Here is a 20,225-nt window from a genome sequence, read left to right on the forward strand (position 1 = left end):
AAAATACCCAAGCATGCCCAGGCAGACTCGAACAACAATCCCAGGATAATCATGAACTAGGTCCAAGAAAATTTAACCCTTTCCTAGAGTACAAGGCAGTTTTCCAGTGCCAACTCATTAGGTCGAATCAGTCGTCCAATTGTTTCGGCGATTCCGAACCGGGACGAGAAGGTCGTTCGAGTCGATCGCAGCAGCTTGGCGATGCAGGAATTTCGAGCGGTGGAAGTGTTCGACCGTTTGATTTCGTAGGGTACCGGTTGAACTTGGGACGGGAAATAGCTTGTGATTCTGCCGATGAATAGGATGGAAAATAAACTTTTTTTCGAATAAATGACGAACAAACATTGTTGCTCACATCAGTGATTGCTTTTGTCCAGAGAAGGTTTGAGTCACTCAACAATTCCCTCTCGTCACAGAGATCGACGCTAGAGCCTTCAATCCTTTGAGTTATAAACGTTGGATCAGTTTTCTTGCACAAAGAGGTTCGTTGTAGTTTTTTACTGCAGCTACTTCCTATCGCCGGTAAAGGAAGTTTTTGGTGAATCTTTGGCACCGATAACCGATCGTTGTACTCTTGCTCGCGGCGAAGTAATTTCAATAAGGCTTCGGCCTTCGCATCTTTGATTTTCCCACGCTTTGGAATTTTAGCACTCTCCATATTTACCGCTAAAAGCAAATAGCACCAAGTATCGAAGAGAGCTGCCTTTACAAAATAGTAGTCTTTGAAATGCTACTAAGCCGATTTGTTGCGCTTCCACCTGTCGCCGCAAACTGATCGAAAGTCACTCATAATTATTGCTGTATGCTTGATGAAAAAATTTTCTCTTGAAGTGGACAGCTGGTTAGCAAGTTAATCGCTACTTCACTACTATGCAGATGCATCAGTTTGAATCAACAATCTTAAAAAAACAACGGGATTTGACTGTTAAACGGTCCGACAATTTATTGGTGACAGTGCAGTGTCGCCATTGGCGCGCGCTAATTGTGTGTTTTACTCAAAATTACCATTCCTGTTCAAGACCCTTTACAAAAGCAATAGCAAATAACGCTTTTTAATGAAAACGTGGGGCAAAAGTCAACACTGAGTAAATTCTGATCTTAAAGCACCGTTTCGGCTTTTGTGTTGCACTCTTTTGCATTTCCGTCAAAATTCATTGAGGAACCGACAGAAAACTCCGAGTCGCTGAACGATTGGGTTGAAAGCTTACAAAGGATATTCTTTTCTATTCCAAAATCTGGAACAAAATCACTTCAGCACAAGATCTGCATCTTTTCTGATCAAAACGGAGCAACTGAATGAGACGGAGAGAGTCAAGACCCTTTTAACCTAATAGTAAGGAGACAGGCAAGCAGAAGAGGTGAGATCAAGGCTTTAATAAATAAATTTAAGGAGGACAAGGAAGGCCACATCACACCTTGACCTTACAGGGAAACTTGGCATTCTTTTCTTTTGCGAGAGGATTACATACGTGATCCTTAGCGTCCAACGCTATTTATTTTACCTGTATTCACGAATGCTTTGCTGACATAGTTAATCTTGCCAAAATCTTGTAAGGCAAAACTCAAACCACTTCTAATCATCAATTTTCCGCAGCCTTGACAATCCAGATCCTGTTGAATTGTTCTCGGTTTGACAGAGAGGAAAAGTTGTTTGTTAGATGTCAGGGAACGTCTCGGCAAAATTTGCACAGAATGGCGACTAAAGCCGGTCAAGCTTTTCATCGATTAGTCTATATCTTCCGCTTTGATATAAACCTGATTCAAGCCGATGTCTATGATGGTAATACGAATAAGTTTCATTTAAAACGCATAATTTTACCAGAAGTTAAATGGACCATTTAATTTGTACACCAATGTATAGAGAGAGCCATAATGATCAACAATAGTTTCCTTTCTACTAACAACTCCTCATGGTGACAGGAAAAGACCCTCATGCATAGTCCAGCTAGATTCGGGAATGTCTTGCAGAGCTACAAAGGTAAAATCGGCAGCAAAATAGGGCACTAAAACCTTACCGTCCAAGTTATCGGAGTTAAAAAGATTTTGTCGGCGTCAAAAAACTCATTATCGCTACAGCTCTGCGTTTTTTAAGTGTAGCAAACAGTGTCGCAATGAATTCGAATCGTCACATTTTCTATCCTGATCCATAATATAAGCTAAAATGTTGGTCACACCTTAGGATCGGATTTCATTCATATACAAAAACTACAAGCTAAAACTAGTCTGTATCACAGAAGAATATTACTGAGTACAGCTTTTATTTAAATGGTCCTACAAATGGCTTTACTTTTTTTTCTACAGACTGTATCCTTAGGCAAGAAAGATAAAACTACTTTGCAATAGCACTAAAGGAGAGTATTGCCAACAACTTTAAATTTCATAGTTTCACACTTATGAATGTCATGTGTAGCCAACTCAAATGATAGGGATCACCTTGTACAGAATAAATAGTCACACTTAAGGATTCTATTCACAGACTCTGATGTAAGAGCCATCCTAAAGAGCAGGACAAATGGCACCACAGAAAACTGACTTCAACTCACTAGAATGGTAGACAAAGATATAGTATAGGAGTAGGAAGCCAAGCCAGCGCTAATCTGAATTTCGTGCAGAGCCTTCAAAAGGCTGGAGCCTGATTATTTTAATTCAATGATCGTAATCATGCGGGCTATAATAGTGAGGCAGTGTGGCCCAGTGGTTAGGGCACTTGCCTTGAGGTCCGGATATCCCGGGTTCATGACCCGTTCTAATCACTCGTTGAATTTGTTGTCCCAGGTTCAACTTCCCAGTTGCACCTGTAAATAGCCAACTGGTTTGCCTCCGGCCAGTTGGGATTCTTAACGGTTGTTGTTGTGTTCTGTAGTTTCGTTGATTGTGTTTCATTGGCCCTGAAAAGCCCCTATGGGGAGCGGTCAATTAAGTATGTATTGTATGTATAAGCTCGAAGACCATGTAGCGTCAATAAAGATCAAATTGAAAAATCATTAGACGAGTTAATATAAATGTGTTTCTGTGAAATACACGAAAGGGGGCCCTCGCTTAAATTAAATGGTCTAAATTTATATTGGAACTTCTCATGTTAATTGTCGGTAAAGAAGAACCTTTATACAAATTGTGCCAGCAGCTTGGCGTGATGAAAATTGATTAAAATTGACATCAATTAAAAGCGAAGTTATAAACAGAGAAGGCATGGCGAGAAAAAAATTAAAAACCAACCAAATTTATATGTACTTAACAGAAGTTCATGCAGTCTGTAAAACAATTAATGCATTCATCCCAGAGTTATAATTCTCTCAATATAGCTGAGTTTAGTTGCAATTTGCTCCACACCCGAGGGTACCGCAAAAGTAATTTAAAATAATTGAAAACTCTCTTTATTAAAAATGAAGAAGTCGGATGAAAACGAGAGGTGACAAACGATTTCCGCTCATGATTCGAATTTAATTAAAGGAAGAACTGTAAACTCCTTTCGATTCGTCTGTTCTGAAAACGAAACTTTGCTAACTGTGGTGACTACAGTTAGCAAATCTGGTGAAATTTCGTTTCATTCAAAAACAACTGAAAATGAAATTTATGCCACAAGGAATGGTACGAAACTAAATTTACTCTACAAAATTACGGAAACACAGAGTTGAGAATTTCATGGAATCCAAATGCCACATGTCAGTAAAATAATCAAAAACACAAATATAAGACAAGACACGGAAATTTTCACCTTTGTGCCCGATTGCGATTAGAACGATAAAACCGTGGGGCACTGTCGTTGCCATGGAGACGCCATATTGAATCAATCTTTATAGACACTATTTATGAGATGCAAGAAAGACCCCCGCGGTTTGAAGTTCCTGTCCTGGAGATAGGCATGTGTTTTCTGTACTCATTTTTAAAATTTGAACTTGGCCTTTGGGTTAGGCATAAGGATATGAAGTTCCTGGCACCCTCTAAACCCCGTTCACGAGGAAGATCACGGCCACGACCACGTTCACGATCACGATCACGTTCACGTTCACGAGGAAGATCACCACCACGACCACGTTCACGTTCACGATCTCGTTCACGACCACGTTTTCGAGGAAGATCCTCGAAACAAAGATGACTGGCTGCGATGGATTGGTGAGGAAGGAATACGTATGGAGTGGTGGGAGAGTGATGGTATGGAGTGGTGGGGGAGGAATACGTATATGGCGATTTTGTAGTCACAAGACAATTGAAAAATTACTCTCCAAAAGTGTTTATAGTCGGAAAAAGGAACAATTTAAGGCAAATCGGTTTTATGTTAAGAAAGAATAGACCCTTGTGTATACATCCGCTTTTCTTGCAGCAAAAGACAGTAATAAAACGCACATATTGTGAAAGAGCTCATGACGAGCTTTATTTGTTTCACTGTAAAATCCCGACGGAGTCAATCGAACTTTCGCGGTAATCGAACTTAATCGAACCCAATCGCTCGATTGAGTTCGATTGGGTTCGATAATCGGAAATAATCGAACTCTCCAAAAATTTTTGCCAATCGAACAAAATCGAACGTTCGGCGTGAAACTAACCATTCTTCAAGCGGTGGTAAACGAAACTTTAGCGAGGGCGATTTAACTCTTTCCCGACTTGAAGAATATAACCTGTCGTTGTTATTCCGAGTGTGATAAAGACAGTTTACATAGTTAACTGTGCTGCTCATGTCGGCATCCAGTATTGTGAATTTCTCAGTTTTGAATCACCTAAAAGATAAAGATTTTACTTAATTGTCAAGTGTTAATATCTTTCACACTTGACCTAAATGCGGTTAAAAGAATGAAATCCTTCTGGACCAATTGCATTGAGACTGAAAGCTTATCAATTTTGGTATGCCGTTTTGTTTTTCTGCCCAACAAAATCGAACTAATCGCGTCGAATTTGTTCGATTGCGTTCGGTAATCGAACTTAATCGAACTCACCGAAAATTTCAAGTTCGACTATGTTCGATTACCGAACCAATCGAACATCAATCGAACGATTCTGTTGGATTTTTGGTTCGGTTTTGTTCGATTGACTACGCCGAAAAAATGCAAGGCAAAAATGTATTAAAACAATGGAAATGCGAAAATAGAGATTCAGTTTGTTGACTTTTCTCTGGCGGATCACATTCTTGATTACTGTCTTCTGTTTGGTGAAGAATGTGTGAAAGCAATGTGTCTGAACTGCAAAGTTTTGTAAGCGAAAGATCGTTGCCTCATTAAAGGGAATCTCCACTTCTACAATCACAGGTAATAACCTTTACAGTCAAATCTGTCTAAATGTTTTTTAAAGAAAGCCTTTGACTATCCAAAATAAGTAAGTTTTAGAATCGCCTAAGTTTTGCTTTCAAATTTCGCGGGCGCCACTATCTTGAATAATTGTAACGGCAGAAATAACACACAAACAGCGGTGACAAATATCAGATATGGCATCCTTTTTGAAATTATCTTTTACTTGACGTTTCGTATGCTTCTGCATACATCTTCAGAAGTGACGGTTAATACAAAATTGGAATTTAAATATACAGGTTTCCTAACTAATTAACTATTAACTATTAAGTAACAATAGAGGTGACAAAAACTAATAAAGACACAGCTTTTGACTGCTGACATATTCATTTAAGGTCGGCTTTAAATCTTTGTGTTGGTGATTTCCCGTCGTCGTTATGCAGAGGACCGCTAACATACTTGCTAAAATCCGTGCTTCACGTGCAGCACGATTATTTATGCTCTTTTAATTAACCAATGATATTATTGCTTTGTGGCGATGTCGTAGTCGTAGCCGTCGTCGTTTCTTAAATTCCCTATTTCTGATCAAACTGAGATGGCCAACTGGAAGAAAAAGAGTATTTACGACATAATTGTAACGTGTTTATACGGTTGCCCTATTGTTATTAGACAAAAGCTCTTTATTTGTTATTTATTTATTTATTTATTTATTTATTTATTTATTTAGCATTTAAGTCCTACATTCAATACTGAATATAAAGGACTACATTGTGTTAGAACAATAGGGCAACCGTAACACGTCACAATTATTCAAAATGGCGGCGCCCTTGAAATTTGAAAGCGAGAATAAGCGATTTTAAAATTCACTTGTCCTGATATAAACACTTTTCAAAAACAAATTTGAACAAATTTGTTTCGAAACATTGTTTCCTTCGCTTGAAAGTTCTTCTGTAGCAAGAGTGGAGGTTCCCTTTAGACACAACTTACTTTTTTTCAGCCTTGCTTGCGAGTACCTAAACTGCTCTCTAAATTAATGGCGATGAAAAATACTGGATGCTCGTCGTCTCGCTTAGGGGTGTAAATTTCGGATTTTGGTCTCAATTTAAGTGTTCTGGGCAAAACGGCATCATATGTAGCTATGAAGGTCTCCTTTAGGGTTCCGCGCGAAGAAATATAAAAAATATATATATATATATTTAATACGTTTTAAATATGGTCTCTTTTCGGAGTCAAAAAAGCCTAGGCCGCGCTCAGATTGGTCTCCTTTAGGGGTGTAATTCAAAATTTCCGACGAACACTCCACCCCTTTATACGCGAAGTCCCCCCTCTCCCTCCCCCCGGGGTAGATGCCGCTTTTGATTGTTAATAATGGCGGTTGATCTTCAAGTGAAGAGATTGCGACTTGGAAGGAAGTAGGTCAAATTTACAGGGTCTAACACCTCTTCTTGAAGAAATTTATAATGGATCGTCGCCAGGTCTCACAATAATTTATTTCATGTCATATGGCTAGAGCCAAGTGACCAGTTTTAAGCAGAAAATAGCAAAATGCGCAAGTAATCTAGCTTGAGTTTGGACCTGACTAAGGAATCACATTTTTTAGTGGCAAAACTGCCTCGCGCTAGTTTGCCAAAACGTTTTCACAATTGTTGTTCTGTAATTATGGAAACAGGACTCGTACCTAGTTGCCAGCCATGCATTTAGCAATTTCTGGGGTTTCTAAACGAAAGGATTTAGAAGTCAATTTCGACGTTGCACACTGCATGAGAATGTTTATGAACTTTTTAATATTGTTAACTGAACATTATTGCATCTTAAAAACTGGAAATTAAGGATAATAGACAATTTCCAGTCTACTTAATGGTCTTTTTGAAGTCGTTCTCTTTTTTTCTCTGATCACTTGCATGGCTTGTTCCTTCTTTCAAACTTAAGCTTTCTCAGTAAAACGAAATAATCCCTACAACGTTCAAACATTTTGGCAAGTTTCCATGTGACTGGAAAATCTCCATATTCTTCGCCACACTAAGTTTCTCAAGGTGTAAATTTCGACTGTATGCCTTTTATCTTGTTATTGCCACAGTTAAATGGCTCAAGGGATGAGCATCGGCGCCTGTATGTCGCTTCTTCGCCCTAATTGATTTCCATTAAATGAAAACTTCTGCTTCACTGAGGCTATTTTGAATTTGGCGTAAACATGGCTAGGAATAAATGACCTCTTAAAGTAAATACATTATTTCCTTTTCATGTCATCATTCTAGAGAACAAGTAAAACATAAATAATTAATTGTAGGAAAATTGTATAAAAACAAAGGTGTATTGTCTTCTATTCGCACTAGCGATTTCTTAGGGCCGGTGTAGAACTGAATGGACGAAAGCTCGGCAAAATCAAAGGTAAGACACTAAGTGTCATGGCTTTTCCATTTTGTTTTATTTCCTCGTTTTTTTCTACTTCCTTGACTACAGAAGAAGGCTTGAGGGCGAACACTTCAATAACATTTCTTCTTGCTTAAAAATGAGACGAGATTTCAAGCCTGCTTTTCGGCTCTGTTCAAATGCAAGCACAAGTGTAGTTTATTCCACGAAACCCGGATGTTGTCATTTTTTAATTGCCAATATCGTGTCATCCGTGTCGAAATGTGAGAAGTATAACTGATTACAACAGTTTTTGGATTTTCCTTAGATAAGGTGTTAACTCTACGGTACTGAAAAACCCCCAAAGGCTTTTAAATGTCTTGCTAAGAACTTAATTTAATACAAGCAAGCTTGAAGACGTGATGTTTTGAAAGTAACCTAAAGTGGACTCATATGGAGAATGAAAGAACATTTCAATCTAACAAAACAAAGCAGTGAGGGTCTTTTCTACACTTGTGACGATTCCCGCACCTTTCAGTATGGCTCGTTACCGGATCAGTTTGTATTACGATCGATTTAAAGGCTCCTGTTTTCGGAGAGCAACAAACTGAGAATATTAAGCGCTAATCTGACTTTGGAGTTATATTTCCCAGCTGACTGTGATAATACGTTTTAAGTAGTTTCACACATGTAACCATGTTGACGGTTCTTAGACACTGCCGAGATGTAGTTATCCACCTCCCCGAAAAACGGATACTCGATTTTAAAAACGGTTAACCTTTATTAGCTTGTATAAGTGGCGTTTAGTGAATTTTTTTAAATAGTCAAATATCGCACCCTTGGTTGTCCTGTTTCCAAATTACTGGAACCGGCAACTCTGTTTGCGTGGGATCACTAACAATCCTACTGAGTTCATCGGAGCCGACCATTTATCATTCTTGTCCAAGAAGACCAAAAAGTCAACAATCCATTTAATGTCAAAATTTATTGCATTCCATCCCACACCCAGCTTCAACAATTACTTCGGTATGCTAAGAGGGGCGGGGTGGGAGGGGCTGGCCGGTGGTTTAGTTGTTCAGGGTGGGGCTATTCGCTCGGTGGTTTTGACGCTTACGCCATGTTGGCGGACGAAAACAAAAGATCTCTTATTTGCTCCTTGTGTTCGTCCAAAAGCAGTCTTACATTACATTATTGTTGTCTGTGTCTTTAGATTGGTTCAGTGCAAACCATCTATTGGTTGCCATACTCTAAAATGATTTTTAATGCTTTAAATCGTTGCCGAATATACAAGGCCACACAAGATGACAGCCCTACAATGTACCCGTTATAATTGTTTGTAGTTCCTTTACTTTTTTAGATTTCCACTCATTTATACTTAAATGCTATCGCTAAAATAGTCTCTTTAGTTTCACCAAAAACAAAATCTCTCTTAGGTAAATTGCCTTCATTCCGATATGAAAAGTGAAAATCATAACTGAATCACCCAAAAAAATTGGGCATTTGGCGTCTTCCACAATTAAGATACTGTACTGAAATTCCTTCAGTAAAGAAAGTAGAGCGTACTTTCAAACAAATTTCATGGGTCACTTCCCCGATAAAATAAATTATTAGTAAGTTCACACTCTGCGCAACCATTTAACTCGTACACGCCAATATAAATGCTGATTTATGATGGAGAACTCACATCCAAACATCACTACACAAAAGCAAAGGTGATAGCAACCTTGGATCCCTACTAGTTTTGAAGAAAGCGAGAATGAGTTATTACTTTGATAAATCAATCCTCGGGAGAGTTCCACAAGACAGAAAACACATATTACGGAAATATTTTTGCATTTTGATATTCCAATTAGTTCATTGCGCGGACACGCAAAGTTGTTCTGAATGGTTTTAATGAGAACATCTTTTTCTTCAAAATTTGAGTGAAACATGCAATAATTTATAAGTCATACAAAGGTACTTTGAGTAAGGACACATTAACATCCCGGAAAGCAACTTTTTTTTTTTCTCATTTTCTCAGTCTAGAATTTCTGGTAAATAAAAAACAACCTGCTATAAATTGAAATGCTAATTTTTTTTCCATTTGTTTTTCGAGCATTGCTCGAGGCTACGTTAAATAGCTTATAGTGGATGGAAAGTAAGTTAATCGATTTCTTAACCAGATGGTTTAAAGCGATATTTATCCACTTTGTGCCATAAAACAAATTCTCAATGCAAAGCTATGAATAAATTGGCAGACGTTCAAGACAAAGCCGAAGCCGCTTGAAAAAAAAGTGTTCAAATTCTCGTCAAAGGCTATTTATCTACAAACACTGAGCTCCGACCTTGAACAAGTTGTAAAACCTCGTTGTTTCTGGCTTACGGTAGGTTCGAAACAAACTGAAATTAGACACCAAAGGGCACCGCTCCATTTTAGACAAGAACTGTGCGTTCATGTAAGCTTAATTTTTGGTTCGCAAAACGTGAGACAAAATCCTTAGGGGGCTGAAAACTCAAAGGCTTGGCAACCTGATGTTGGAGATAATTGCGAAGTCAGACAAAGGCTATTCATGGTGAGACCTCATTTCTTTTCTTTCTTTTTTTTTTCAAGCTTAAGACCTCCTCGTAAGCTTTTAAATTATCGATGTTGAGAAAAATGTTATTTCGCATCAAGCTTACAGAGAATGGCGATCCAGCTGGATGGAGAAAAGAAATCTGGTGGAAAGAGTGCGCACACAGTCCCGTAAAAGATATGTACTGTAACAATTTGGCAGTGAAGGAACATTACTTTAGAAGGTCCGCTCTCCCCAAAGACTTTGAGGTTTACAGATGTTTTTCCTCCAAACATGTATTTGACAAATGCGATGGTGATTTTCTCTTAACACTGAAAGTATCCGTAAATATGTTTTCAAACATCGCAAAAAAGTCTCGAAAATTGGTTTTATTTCCGCTTCAAAATGCATAAAGAATATGTAAGAATTGTTTTTATCTTCTTTTTCATTTAAATTAGTTGGAGTAGAATTGAGATGGATTTAGCTAACCGGAGAAGATTTCAAGTTTGCTTTTGAATAAATATATTGAAAACGTTGAGTGAGTCAGAGAAGAAAGTAAAGAAGAAAGCGAGCTGTTCGAACAAGAATCAGGCAGACGAGATATTTTATCTCTATACACAAGAGGTGTAGAAATGTTGTTATGTAAGTAGGGGGATAATTTTCTCGATGTATACTGCATCTGTCACCGTTGAAAGGAGGAAGCTTATACATCAAAAAATCGCAATACGAGCTCCGCATTTGAAAAGTAGCGTAAGTCGCTGACATCTTCGAAACTCATGCATATTTAGCGGTGTAATGGTTTTGGATATAAACTGCAGCATTCCTTTTTGGACTTCAAAGAAGAGCCTTGTAGATGACTGGGTGGCAAATCTCACCAAGTATAGAAATCCTTTAGTTTTCAAGTTTCCTTTTTTTGCATCAAAAACGAGCTTTTGCCTTGTTTCCATGGAAACAAGGCGGAACAACATTGTCACTAAGCTTGCACCTGTTGTCCGCAATGTTTTTCACAACACGCTGAGAGAGTTGCTATCAGAGCCTCGCGTCACAAAGCTGAATAAGAAAGGCATATATGATAGTAATTAATGCTCTCTATTGAACTTAGGTTATTATACTCCCGAAATATATGCCCTTGAACTGAAGGTTACGTTAGAAAGAGTTGAAAAGGTGTCAAGATTTCGAAAAGTGCAACACAAAAAATCAAGTCAGGAAGCGTAACATTTTGCCGGTTGGAATGGTGAGTTATATCATTAAGAAAGCGATGAAAATGGCCCGGAATAGCCGTTCCGAAACCTACGCAACACAAAAAGTGGTTTCTTTAATCAAATTGAGAGGGATTCCAGAAACTTCGAATTTCGTGGCAACTCAAACAAAAACAAACTGGAAAATTAAAATAGTCAAGCATTAGCAAAAACTCTCGCAAGAGACAAGGGAATCACTCACTTTCAATTTAAGACGTTTCTCGAGGTTAAGTTACAAAATCCGCAACAAAGACCTCATTCATTCGACAGGTTGGATGTGACAAATTTAATTGCCTTAGGGCGATACATTATCGACAAAAGACGAAAGGGATAGAATTAGAAAGTTAAGACCGGGATTTCATTGGTACTCGGCACGCTCTTAGCTAAACTGCCTGATTCATATTCGCAGGCGAAATGTTTGTTGCTAGTTTGCGCTTTGGGGAAAACAGTGATTTCATCTTCAATGTATTTATGCGGCACAATTAAGACTCTTGTTTGTGCTCCACGCGTCTTATAAGCTAAACTCAAGTTAGGTAAAAAATGTTTTGCTTCTTAATTTGTGTTTAAGGGGACAAAGCACTACGGTCTTACCCGACCCTTTTTGCAACTGATATATATTCATTGTAGAAGGATAAAGAAAAGTTCACTCTTCTTGATTTCAGTCTAAAGAATGACGTTATGAATTACAAAAAGAAGGATGTAACGTGAAGTCTGCGGCACGAACTATGGAAAACACTACTGAAAATCTTCGACGGTTTCCCCCTAGAAGTAAATTTAACGATGAAGAATCGACAGGAGTTTTGCGGTTGATTGTGGAACAAGAACGCTTACTAAAGAACCCTGTTAACCCGGTGTTGAATATCACGAGCGACAAACTTAAGCGTCTTCCTCCGCTGAGTGAAGCACTGCATGATTCCCGGAATGCGCAACTCGAGAATCCCGCTTTCGAACCGAAACGAATTCATCGAAGGCCAAAGTCAAACGAGGATAGGGCAACATTTTTAAAAGGCGCGCTCGGAAAGCCTAAAATTCCTGAGATTTACAGTACGCCGAAAATAGCGAGGCCCCGGCAGCGTGAAAGACCGCGCGCCTCCTACGGGCGACACATTGAGATTCAAAGAAACCACAGTGAGCCGATCGAGTGGAAGGAAAGCATCGAGGAATATAACGGTTCTTCGACGAACGACTTTTTCCTAGACAGACAGTCAAACCCCACACCGCTACAGAAGACTGACAAGCTGATGGACCAAGAAACAGTATCGAGAACTATAAATAAAGACGGGTTTGAGTACGAAAGTGAAGACGATTTAATAGATATTGCGCAAATTGAGGAAAAATATGTCTCACATATAAACTAACGAAAGTTCAGGATTTCATCACAACGCGGAACGGCTACACGAGGATCACCAAAGCGAAAGCACAAATGGGTGAAAATGAAATTTATGGCTTCAAACTTGATGGCCAGACATGGAAGTCATTGCGAGTGCACTTAAAAGGCTTAAAAATGTTTATATTTAAACAATTTTAAACTTGAGATGCTGAGAGGAAGAACAAATGGGAGTTGACAACTGAAAACGTGAGAAGATGAGGCACTGATGATTCTTTTGAGAACAAGACTGTTAGCGATATACCTCGTCATTTCGTTACGCGCACGCTATGACTTCATATTTAGAATCAGAATTAGTGCGTTTCTGTGACAGGAAAGAATACTTTTTCGCCCTTATCGGTGTTTTTGTAGTCGCTACTTGGCTGGACGAATGGATCATCTTTTCAATGAAAATAAGGAAAACACGACAGTACGCTAAAACGACCCCCTGGAGAGAGCAGTTGGGAAATTAGAAAGATATCACGATGCATTTTTAAAGAACGCTGTTTTTCTGCTCTCAACACTGGGAGTCAAATAATATAAGATCTTCGCAAAGATTAGAACGTTTTTCATCGAAACACCAGGAACATATATTTTTATATATAGTTAAGGCAAAATATACATAGAGTGAATTAAAACGCAAATTCAGTTTTTAATACCACGCCGACTCTGTCAAAAATTAAGAATAAAACGTTCACCAGCGCTTGCTTTTTTCTGTAGTAATGTAATTAATTCCCCATAATTCAGTCACCAACTCGTCAAATTCTCAGGTGGACGTCCTTCGAAATTTTTTTCTAAGTAAGAAGAAAAAAAATCGTATTCAAGCCGTAAGACTTTTTAAAAAGGCATGTAGGAATTGCTCTCGATCAGGCCCCAATTGTTCAAACGATGATTAGCGCTATCCGCCGGATAAATCACTATCCAGTGGATAGAGCAATTGGTTTCACTACCGGCGGATAGCGCTGCCCTCGTTTGAACAACTGGGGCCAGTTCGTGGACATTTACGAACTTTCGAAAGTCATTTTTTCATGAAAGGAAAGAGAAGGGTTGGGTAGGATTCCGTAGAAGGACGAGGTAGGGAGGAGACCCTAAGCTTTCAATCTGCTGAACCCTCTAGCTAGCCAAGCATGATCTAATATAACGTTTCAAACGGGTGATGGGAGTAGAATGCCGTGACCTCGATCCCGGGAGCTCTCCTTCCGTTTTGGGCTGCTGGCCAAAAACGAAGGGAGTCCTGGGAACGAGATTAGGAAAGCTGATACAAGCATGCAGAAAGCTGCTATTTAGGCCACTTTCAGAAATACCATAATTCTCTTTGTTTGCCCTCCAAAATCAAATGTTGGTTTTTGAGAAGAGGGACTGAAGAGCATTATTCTAAAGAACTGACGGGATAAAAAACTGAGGGGAAAAACACGAAACAGCGTTACCGAGCAGATTTAAGCGTTGATTTGTAGCATTTAGATTTAATCACAAATTTGGACACATTTACCTCTTAGTTTTTGTGATAAATACCTCCATGTAGAGCGGTTTTCAAATGAGTGTCGTAAAACCAAAACCAAAGTAATTACTTTGGCCAATCAAAAAGGACGGAGACAATCCAGTAAACCAATCAAAACTCGAAGTAATTACACGGAGCCGACACAAAGCGCGGGAACATGTGCACGCGCGAGCCACAGTTGGTTTTGGTTTCACTTCTGATTGGTTGAAAAAATGGCAAGAGAACTTTGAACCAATCACTGAGCGAATTAAATGCAAAACCAAAGCAATTCGCTAATTACTTTCGACACTCAATTGAAAACCGCTCTAAACAGTTTTACACAATTGAAATTTTCAGTAGTTCGTCAAGCTGACCTTGCGCCAGTTGTTCAAATGGTGGACAGCGCTACCCACCGGATAAGTGACCACTATCCACTGGATGGCGCAATTGGTTTCGCTATGACTTATCCACTGGATAGTGATTTATCTGGCGGATAGCTCTATCCATCGTTTGAACAACTGAGGCCTGGTGAATATTGGTATCCATGCAGTGATCCAGGTTGTTAAAAATAATAAGTTCACAAGACATACTTCGAATAAGTTGAAATAAAAAGGAAATATTAGTTTGAGATATATGACGGTTATTGACCAAGCCTGAGGTCAAGATGGCTGGATAGTGGCCAAGTTCTTTTTTGTGTGTTGATGGACTGAAACGAAGTCGAAGTCCATAAATACGCAAAAAAAAAGAACAAGCTTGACAGAACAAGCTTGGTCAATAAAGGATTTATTATATGGGATAAAACACCAAAAAATTATCTTTGATCTTGCGGGACCAAGCGAGTAATCCCGAGCGGGCAGTATAGCTTCATCTTGCCCGCTCGGGTAGGCAATCACAGCGAGGGATTTTGTTCATTTTTGCCCGCTCACGGAAAGATCCACGCACCATACACATACACGCACATATACTTAATTGACCACTACACCTAGAGGCTTTCAGGGCCAATGAAATACAGTAAACGAAACAGACGACACTGAACAACGTCAACAACTGTTAAAAATCCTAACGGGACGAAAGGCAAACCAGTTGCCGGGCTATTTACAAGTGAAGCAGAGAAGTTGAACCAGGGACTACCTTCATCTTTATCTTATATCGTAAACTTTGAATAAGATACCACTATGTGACTTTTGTATCATTGTATATAGTAAATTGAATTCTACTAGTATATTTTTTACATATTTATGTTACTAACTTGATTGAACAGAACGAGTCTTGAACCAGTGATCTCAAGATCTCAAGGCAAGCACTCTATCCACTGAGTCGTACTGCCTCCTAATAAAATATTGGCAGCCATAGAACACGTACACCTCTTGCTTAATAATGCAATCCCGACTCTGTGGCAACAAAGCCATGTAATTAACGTGTGGGCTTCATAATGAGTGCGCTTAACGATCGTTGTTTAACGGACAGAGAGATTAAGCTAAGTGACAACTTAGTATTCCTTTTGTACTAATTGAAATAAGAAAACCTGAACTGGTGAGATATTACTTGGTAAACATGAAAATTAAAAGGCAAGCGAGGGGAAGAGGGGTGGCAAAAAAAATCTTGCAGTTTGGAAGACGGGAAAACACCATAGATTCATCGTGTAAAGAGCACTTTGCCAAACTCTACCTCGATGCAAAGGGAACTAAGAAGAAAGAAGAAAATGGGTTTACATAAACAATTAGTGCCTAATCCTTATTTAGCATCAAAAAGGGTGAATTGGTCCAACCACTCAACACGCATGAGCTAATTTCATGAAAAGTATCCATAGCGTTTACCAGTTATCACCGAAGTGTCATTGAATTTTAGCAACTAAAATTTCAGTAAGTGTTTCCAAAAGTACCCGGAGGTAAGCCTAACCTTAACAAGATCTTGACAGGTTATAGCTTATTATTGATATTGATTAAGTCTCTAGCTACTCACTAGATCAATTAGCTTTGGTAGCAACCGATTACAATGTAAACATTGAACTCCGGAGTACTAAATGTCGACGATTGAATAAGATCGCGTGGCGCCTGGAAGACCGCTGCAAGAATTTATCGAAATATCTTGACTTCTTGGCTACTATGAAATGCAAAAACACAATGTCTGTCATTATGTTCAAGTGATTACTTGGGTCACATTTCCTGGAAAACGATGACATCTCATGGACAAAAAGTCAAGGTTACGGAGGTTTTCCTAAATACACGAGATCACAATCGTCTCAAATGCCACGGAGTTACCTTCGGACATGATGTTGACAACCGGCTGCCAAGTTCAACTGCTGATAAAATTGTCTCTGAAAGGTCGAAAAAACTAGTGATTGTGGATAACCTTTATCCAACGAGCCGACATAAGATTATTCGTCGTCAAAAAGGAAGAGATTTGCTCGTTGCTACGAAGTCCACAGAGAAAAGTTTGCGAATGAAGTTGGAAAAGAATGGGCGCAAGACATCGTGCTACCAGGGAAGTAATTATAAGCAACTAGAAACAAGAGAACCAAAGGGTGTCGATCGCACGACATCTGAATTAAAATTGACTTCATCTAGCGCAGCTGTTCGTTCTAGCGGAGTAGAGCATACAAGAAAGAAAGAAAAACAAGCTAACGGAAAGAAAACCTCAAAAAACTGTTTACAAGGGACCGAAAGTATTTACAGTCGACATATCAAGAACGGGCAAAGTAGCAACAGAGAAATCCCTCAACCAGACTTCAGCGAAAGCAACAATAATAGTTTATCAAAGGATTTTCAAGATGTGGAATCTGAGTTGCCGGCATCAAAAACAAGAGACAACAGAAGAGCGAATTTTAAACAGTGTTTGCAAGGAAGACAGAGAGTGATTTTAGACGATTGCACTGGAGCAAACTGCTCACAAAATGATACCCAAACACTTCAAGAAGATATATCATCAAGAGACGAAAAGGTTTTAAATAGTCTGACGGATAAGCAGTTGAAAGAGTCTCTGAAAAATATAATGAAGCGACGTAGAAGCAGCATACGATTTGTTAAGTCTGACTACGTATGCGAAGTGCTTAATCTCGAAGCAACAATCAGCGAACAGCTACACACAGATCCGGAGCCTACCAGTGACCAAGAAAAATGTTCGGTGTCCACTAGGAAGATTTCGCAAAGTCGCCAGTTCTTGTCGAGCGCACTGGCTCCGCCTCGGGTGCAGCCCTCGGGAAAACCCGGGCGAGACGAACCTGCTGAACAGAGCGTGCCACCGACGCAAACTGTATCCCCTACCAGGTCCTTTCTACTTACTGCACCCCTTAGAAGACTAAGCGCTTGGCAAAAACCTGCGCTTGAAACGACCGAGATCAGAGTGATTCGACCCGCTCTCGCAAAGGGATACGTTCCAAACATGACAAACAGAAAGGTCTTTGGAAAACGATTCACTAATTCCTCTCCCGTACTTTCCGCACGAAAAGAGCAGGGTAGGAATTTTGATGAGGAAAATGAAATCCGAGAATTTCTCCTCACGTATGCAAAGGTTTCGACGGAAAACAAACATTTACACGAGCAAACCCACGAGCCAGTACGCATGTTAAGCCAGACCCCCGAATTGGTAATAAAAAGTGCTATTGGACAATTTCTCACACATGCTTTTCCGTCCGGAGAAATTTGTGATTGGAATGGACTTAAAGTCTCATCGCCAATAGATGGTTTTGAGGAGCAACAGCGCTGCAAGTTGTTGAGGATTAAGACTTGTATGAAGCACTTGGCTGCTGTGGCTTGAGGTTAGACAAATACGGAGACTTAGTCATTCTCTAAACGAACAGGGAGACGCGGGGCAATCGACAGGGAATCGGAAAACTGAAACAAAACACCTTAAGGAGTTTCAAGCATAAGTCAAAGGCGACGGGCTTAGCAAGATTGAATGAAATCGAAGTCAAACGCGATCTCAGTTTCGATTGGCATACGAATAAAGAACGACAGCGACGGAGTTTGCGTTTCTGAGCACACGTAGAATAGAAAAGATGGCTCCTTTTATATTCTTGTTTTCAGAGCCTGTGCTTCTTTTGGTCAGCAAAGCTGACAAATTACCGGTAATTATTCAGCTTGCTCGTTCCATTTCTGGTTTTCTCTGTTGCTACGGAGAGCGAGCAGCAATAGACATCTCTATGTGAATTTCTCGTTGTTTTTGGTTTTTCTTGCTTTTTACGATAATGAATCACACTTATTTCTCCAGGGACATGAAAATGTCCCAAGAGAAGTCGAAAACAATGCCTATGCAGATTTTTTGGGGGTAAAAGAGGCGTATTATGGGATTTGCGCAAGTAGTGAATCTGCCATACTTAGCGTAGGAGTCAACCCTTTCCCGAGTAGATTTATTTATAGAACGCCTGGAGATTCAGCACGTCCACTGTTGTAAAAGCCAATCAAAACAGAGCTATCTCAGCGTCACGGGAAATATGATACTTTTCGCGGGAAAAACATGTTCCTAAAAATAAAGTTACTCGGGGAAGGATTGGTTTAGGAATCAATGGAGATAAAAACTGTCCTCAGTAATGAGCTCCTGGGAGCGTTCACAAAAACTTGTCGGGGAGGGGGACAGAAAACAACTAATGAGAAATTGGGGACCCCAAAAAAAAGATGTAAAAGGCGGGTGTTTGAAAAATATAAACACCCACAAGAGGGGTACTTTAAATAATGAAAACAAAAATTGTCATTAGCCAATGTAAATACAATTTAACAAAATATAATAATGGGGTTGACAGGTGGTCTGGTTTTCATTTCCTCTGTCATAATTTTGCTCGCTTGAGTACATATTTGAATGGATGCCCCTATTAGGTGCTTCCAGTAAGATTTCATTTAGCAATTTTTTTCATACTACTGTGTGATAGTTTTTCTTCCAAGAAAATAATTTGTCTTGATGATATATTTTTAGTTTTTTGGTGATTATTTTCTCTGCAGCTGGCCAGGGTTTCCGTTTGAGGTCGACTGCGCATGATTTTGATGGAATGGAGAGACTTTGCATTTAGATGAAGAGAGTGTGGTTGTTTACCATTTACAAGCAGAAACCGGCTGGTACCAGGTTTCTTCAAATGGTAAGCAAAAACTCCCGAATTGGAAATTCAGTTGGAATCGGCGTATATCATTAACACAATTCGTTCAAGTTCACCGAGAGAGTCTGCAGAGAGGCAAAATCATGGAAGTTTGCAAATGGTAAACCCGTTTTCCGTTTGGTATTTGAAGTTTATACTACCTTTCGAGAAATCCCGTTTTCTCCTAAAATTTTCCGTTTGGGACGATCAAAATAGGCTTGCCATTTACATTCCAACAAAAATTCCGGTTTTTTTTGGTAAATGGTAAAAAAACTTGTCTTATGCAACTATCCTCAGCAGGTTTTACTTACTTTCTCCCCTTCACCGCTGTTAGATTCGAAAAGATCTCCCACCACAAGTCGCCAACTACGTAAGACACGCTAAATTATTTAATTTCCCAATATCGCATACATTTACCTTCATCCATATCTAATTACCTCCATTTATAAAAAAAAAATCATCATTCGTATTAAGATACAATCACGCTGGTCATTTACCATCATTTACCTTCAGACATATTCATTAACCTTCATATACTTTCATGTAACTTCAATCATCTTCATTTACCCTCATTTACCTCCAGACATCCGGCGCTGGAGCGTCGTACCAAACGAGTCATCCCGGGATATCGGCCCGTGCGATCGCTTTTGGACGCAGTTGACCCTTCACTGCTTTCTGCTACCGACCTTGCCTCCCGGTACGGCATTGAGGGAGAGATATGTCGGCCCCTAAACCATATGTGACAAATCCCACGCCTACTCACAGCTCCAAACCGCCCTTGTCAATATAGCGTAGGAATTCGACGGCTTAAATATTTAAGAGAAAAGTCGTTTTCTCTCGCATGTGGTAAGCACTGGAGTCTCAGATTACAAAGTGTGCGCACGCGCCCTGCGAAAGGTAACATACATACATGCATAAACTTTATTTCATCTGGAATTTCAGAATAACTACAGGAGCTAATGTCTTCGAGACATTACATT

At 39.4% G+C, this 20,225-nt stretch overlaps 2 protein-coding genes and 2 long non-coding RNA genes across 5 annotated transcripts in view; 2 read left to right on the forward strand and 2 right to left on the reverse strand.

Moving 5' to 3' along the window:
* LOC138026749 (uncharacterized) overlaps nucleotides 1-883 on the reverse strand; it is a 1,525-nt gene extending 642 nt beyond the window's left edge. Inside the window, exon 1 of the mRNA XM_068874203.1 lies at nucleotides 1-883. This exon is cut by the window's left edge and continues 642 nt beyond it. Within this exon, the coding sequence (XP_068730304.1) occupies nucleotides 128-658 (531 nt within the window). The 5' untranslated portion in view covers nucleotides 659-883 and the 3' untranslated portion in view covers nucleotides 1-127.
* Nucleotides 884-9,714: 8,831 nt separating this feature from the next.
* Nucleotides 9,715-13,413, forward strand: LOC138026750 (uncharacterized). Its single transcript, XR_011127333.1, has 3 exons — nucleotides 9,715-10,120; nucleotides 10,222-11,333; nucleotides 12,000-13,413. It is a non-coding gene; the product is annotated as an uncharacterized lncRNA (long non-coding RNA).
* LOC138026751 (uncharacterized) lies at nucleotides 11,998-19,882 on the reverse strand. 2 transcript variants are annotated; one of them, XR_011127335.1, is made up of 2 exons: nucleotides 19,823-19,882; nucleotides 11,998-15,864 (listed from the first exon to the last, which is right to left on the reverse strand). It is a non-coding gene; the product is annotated as an uncharacterized lncRNA (long non-coding RNA). The 2 variants fall into 2 exon arrangements; XR_011127334.1 differs by lacking the exon at nucleotides 19,823-19,882 and adding an exon at nucleotides 19,557-19,586.
* LOC138027425 (uncharacterized) lies at nucleotides 16,356-19,953 on the forward strand. The gene is made up of 3 exons (XM_068874995.1): nucleotides 16,356-17,937; nucleotides 19,115-19,366; nucleotides 19,829-19,953. Exon 1 carries the CDS (start codon nucleotides 16,356-16,358, stop codon nucleotides 17,934-17,936), a length of 1,581 nt encoding a protein of 526 aa, XP_068731096.1. The 3' UTR covers nucleotide 17,937; nucleotides 19,115-19,366; nucleotides 19,829-19,953.
* Nucleotides 19,954-20,225: the final 272 nt, after the last annotated feature.

This window comes from Montipora capricornis, chromosome 12, assembly GCF_036669925.1.
Source record: "Montipora capricornis isolate CH-2021 chromosome 12, ASM3666992v2, whole genome shotgun sequence".
In the NCBI taxonomy this organism is placed as follows: Eukaryota; Metazoa; Cnidaria; class Anthozoa; order Scleractinia; family Acroporidae; genus Montipora; species Montipora capricornis.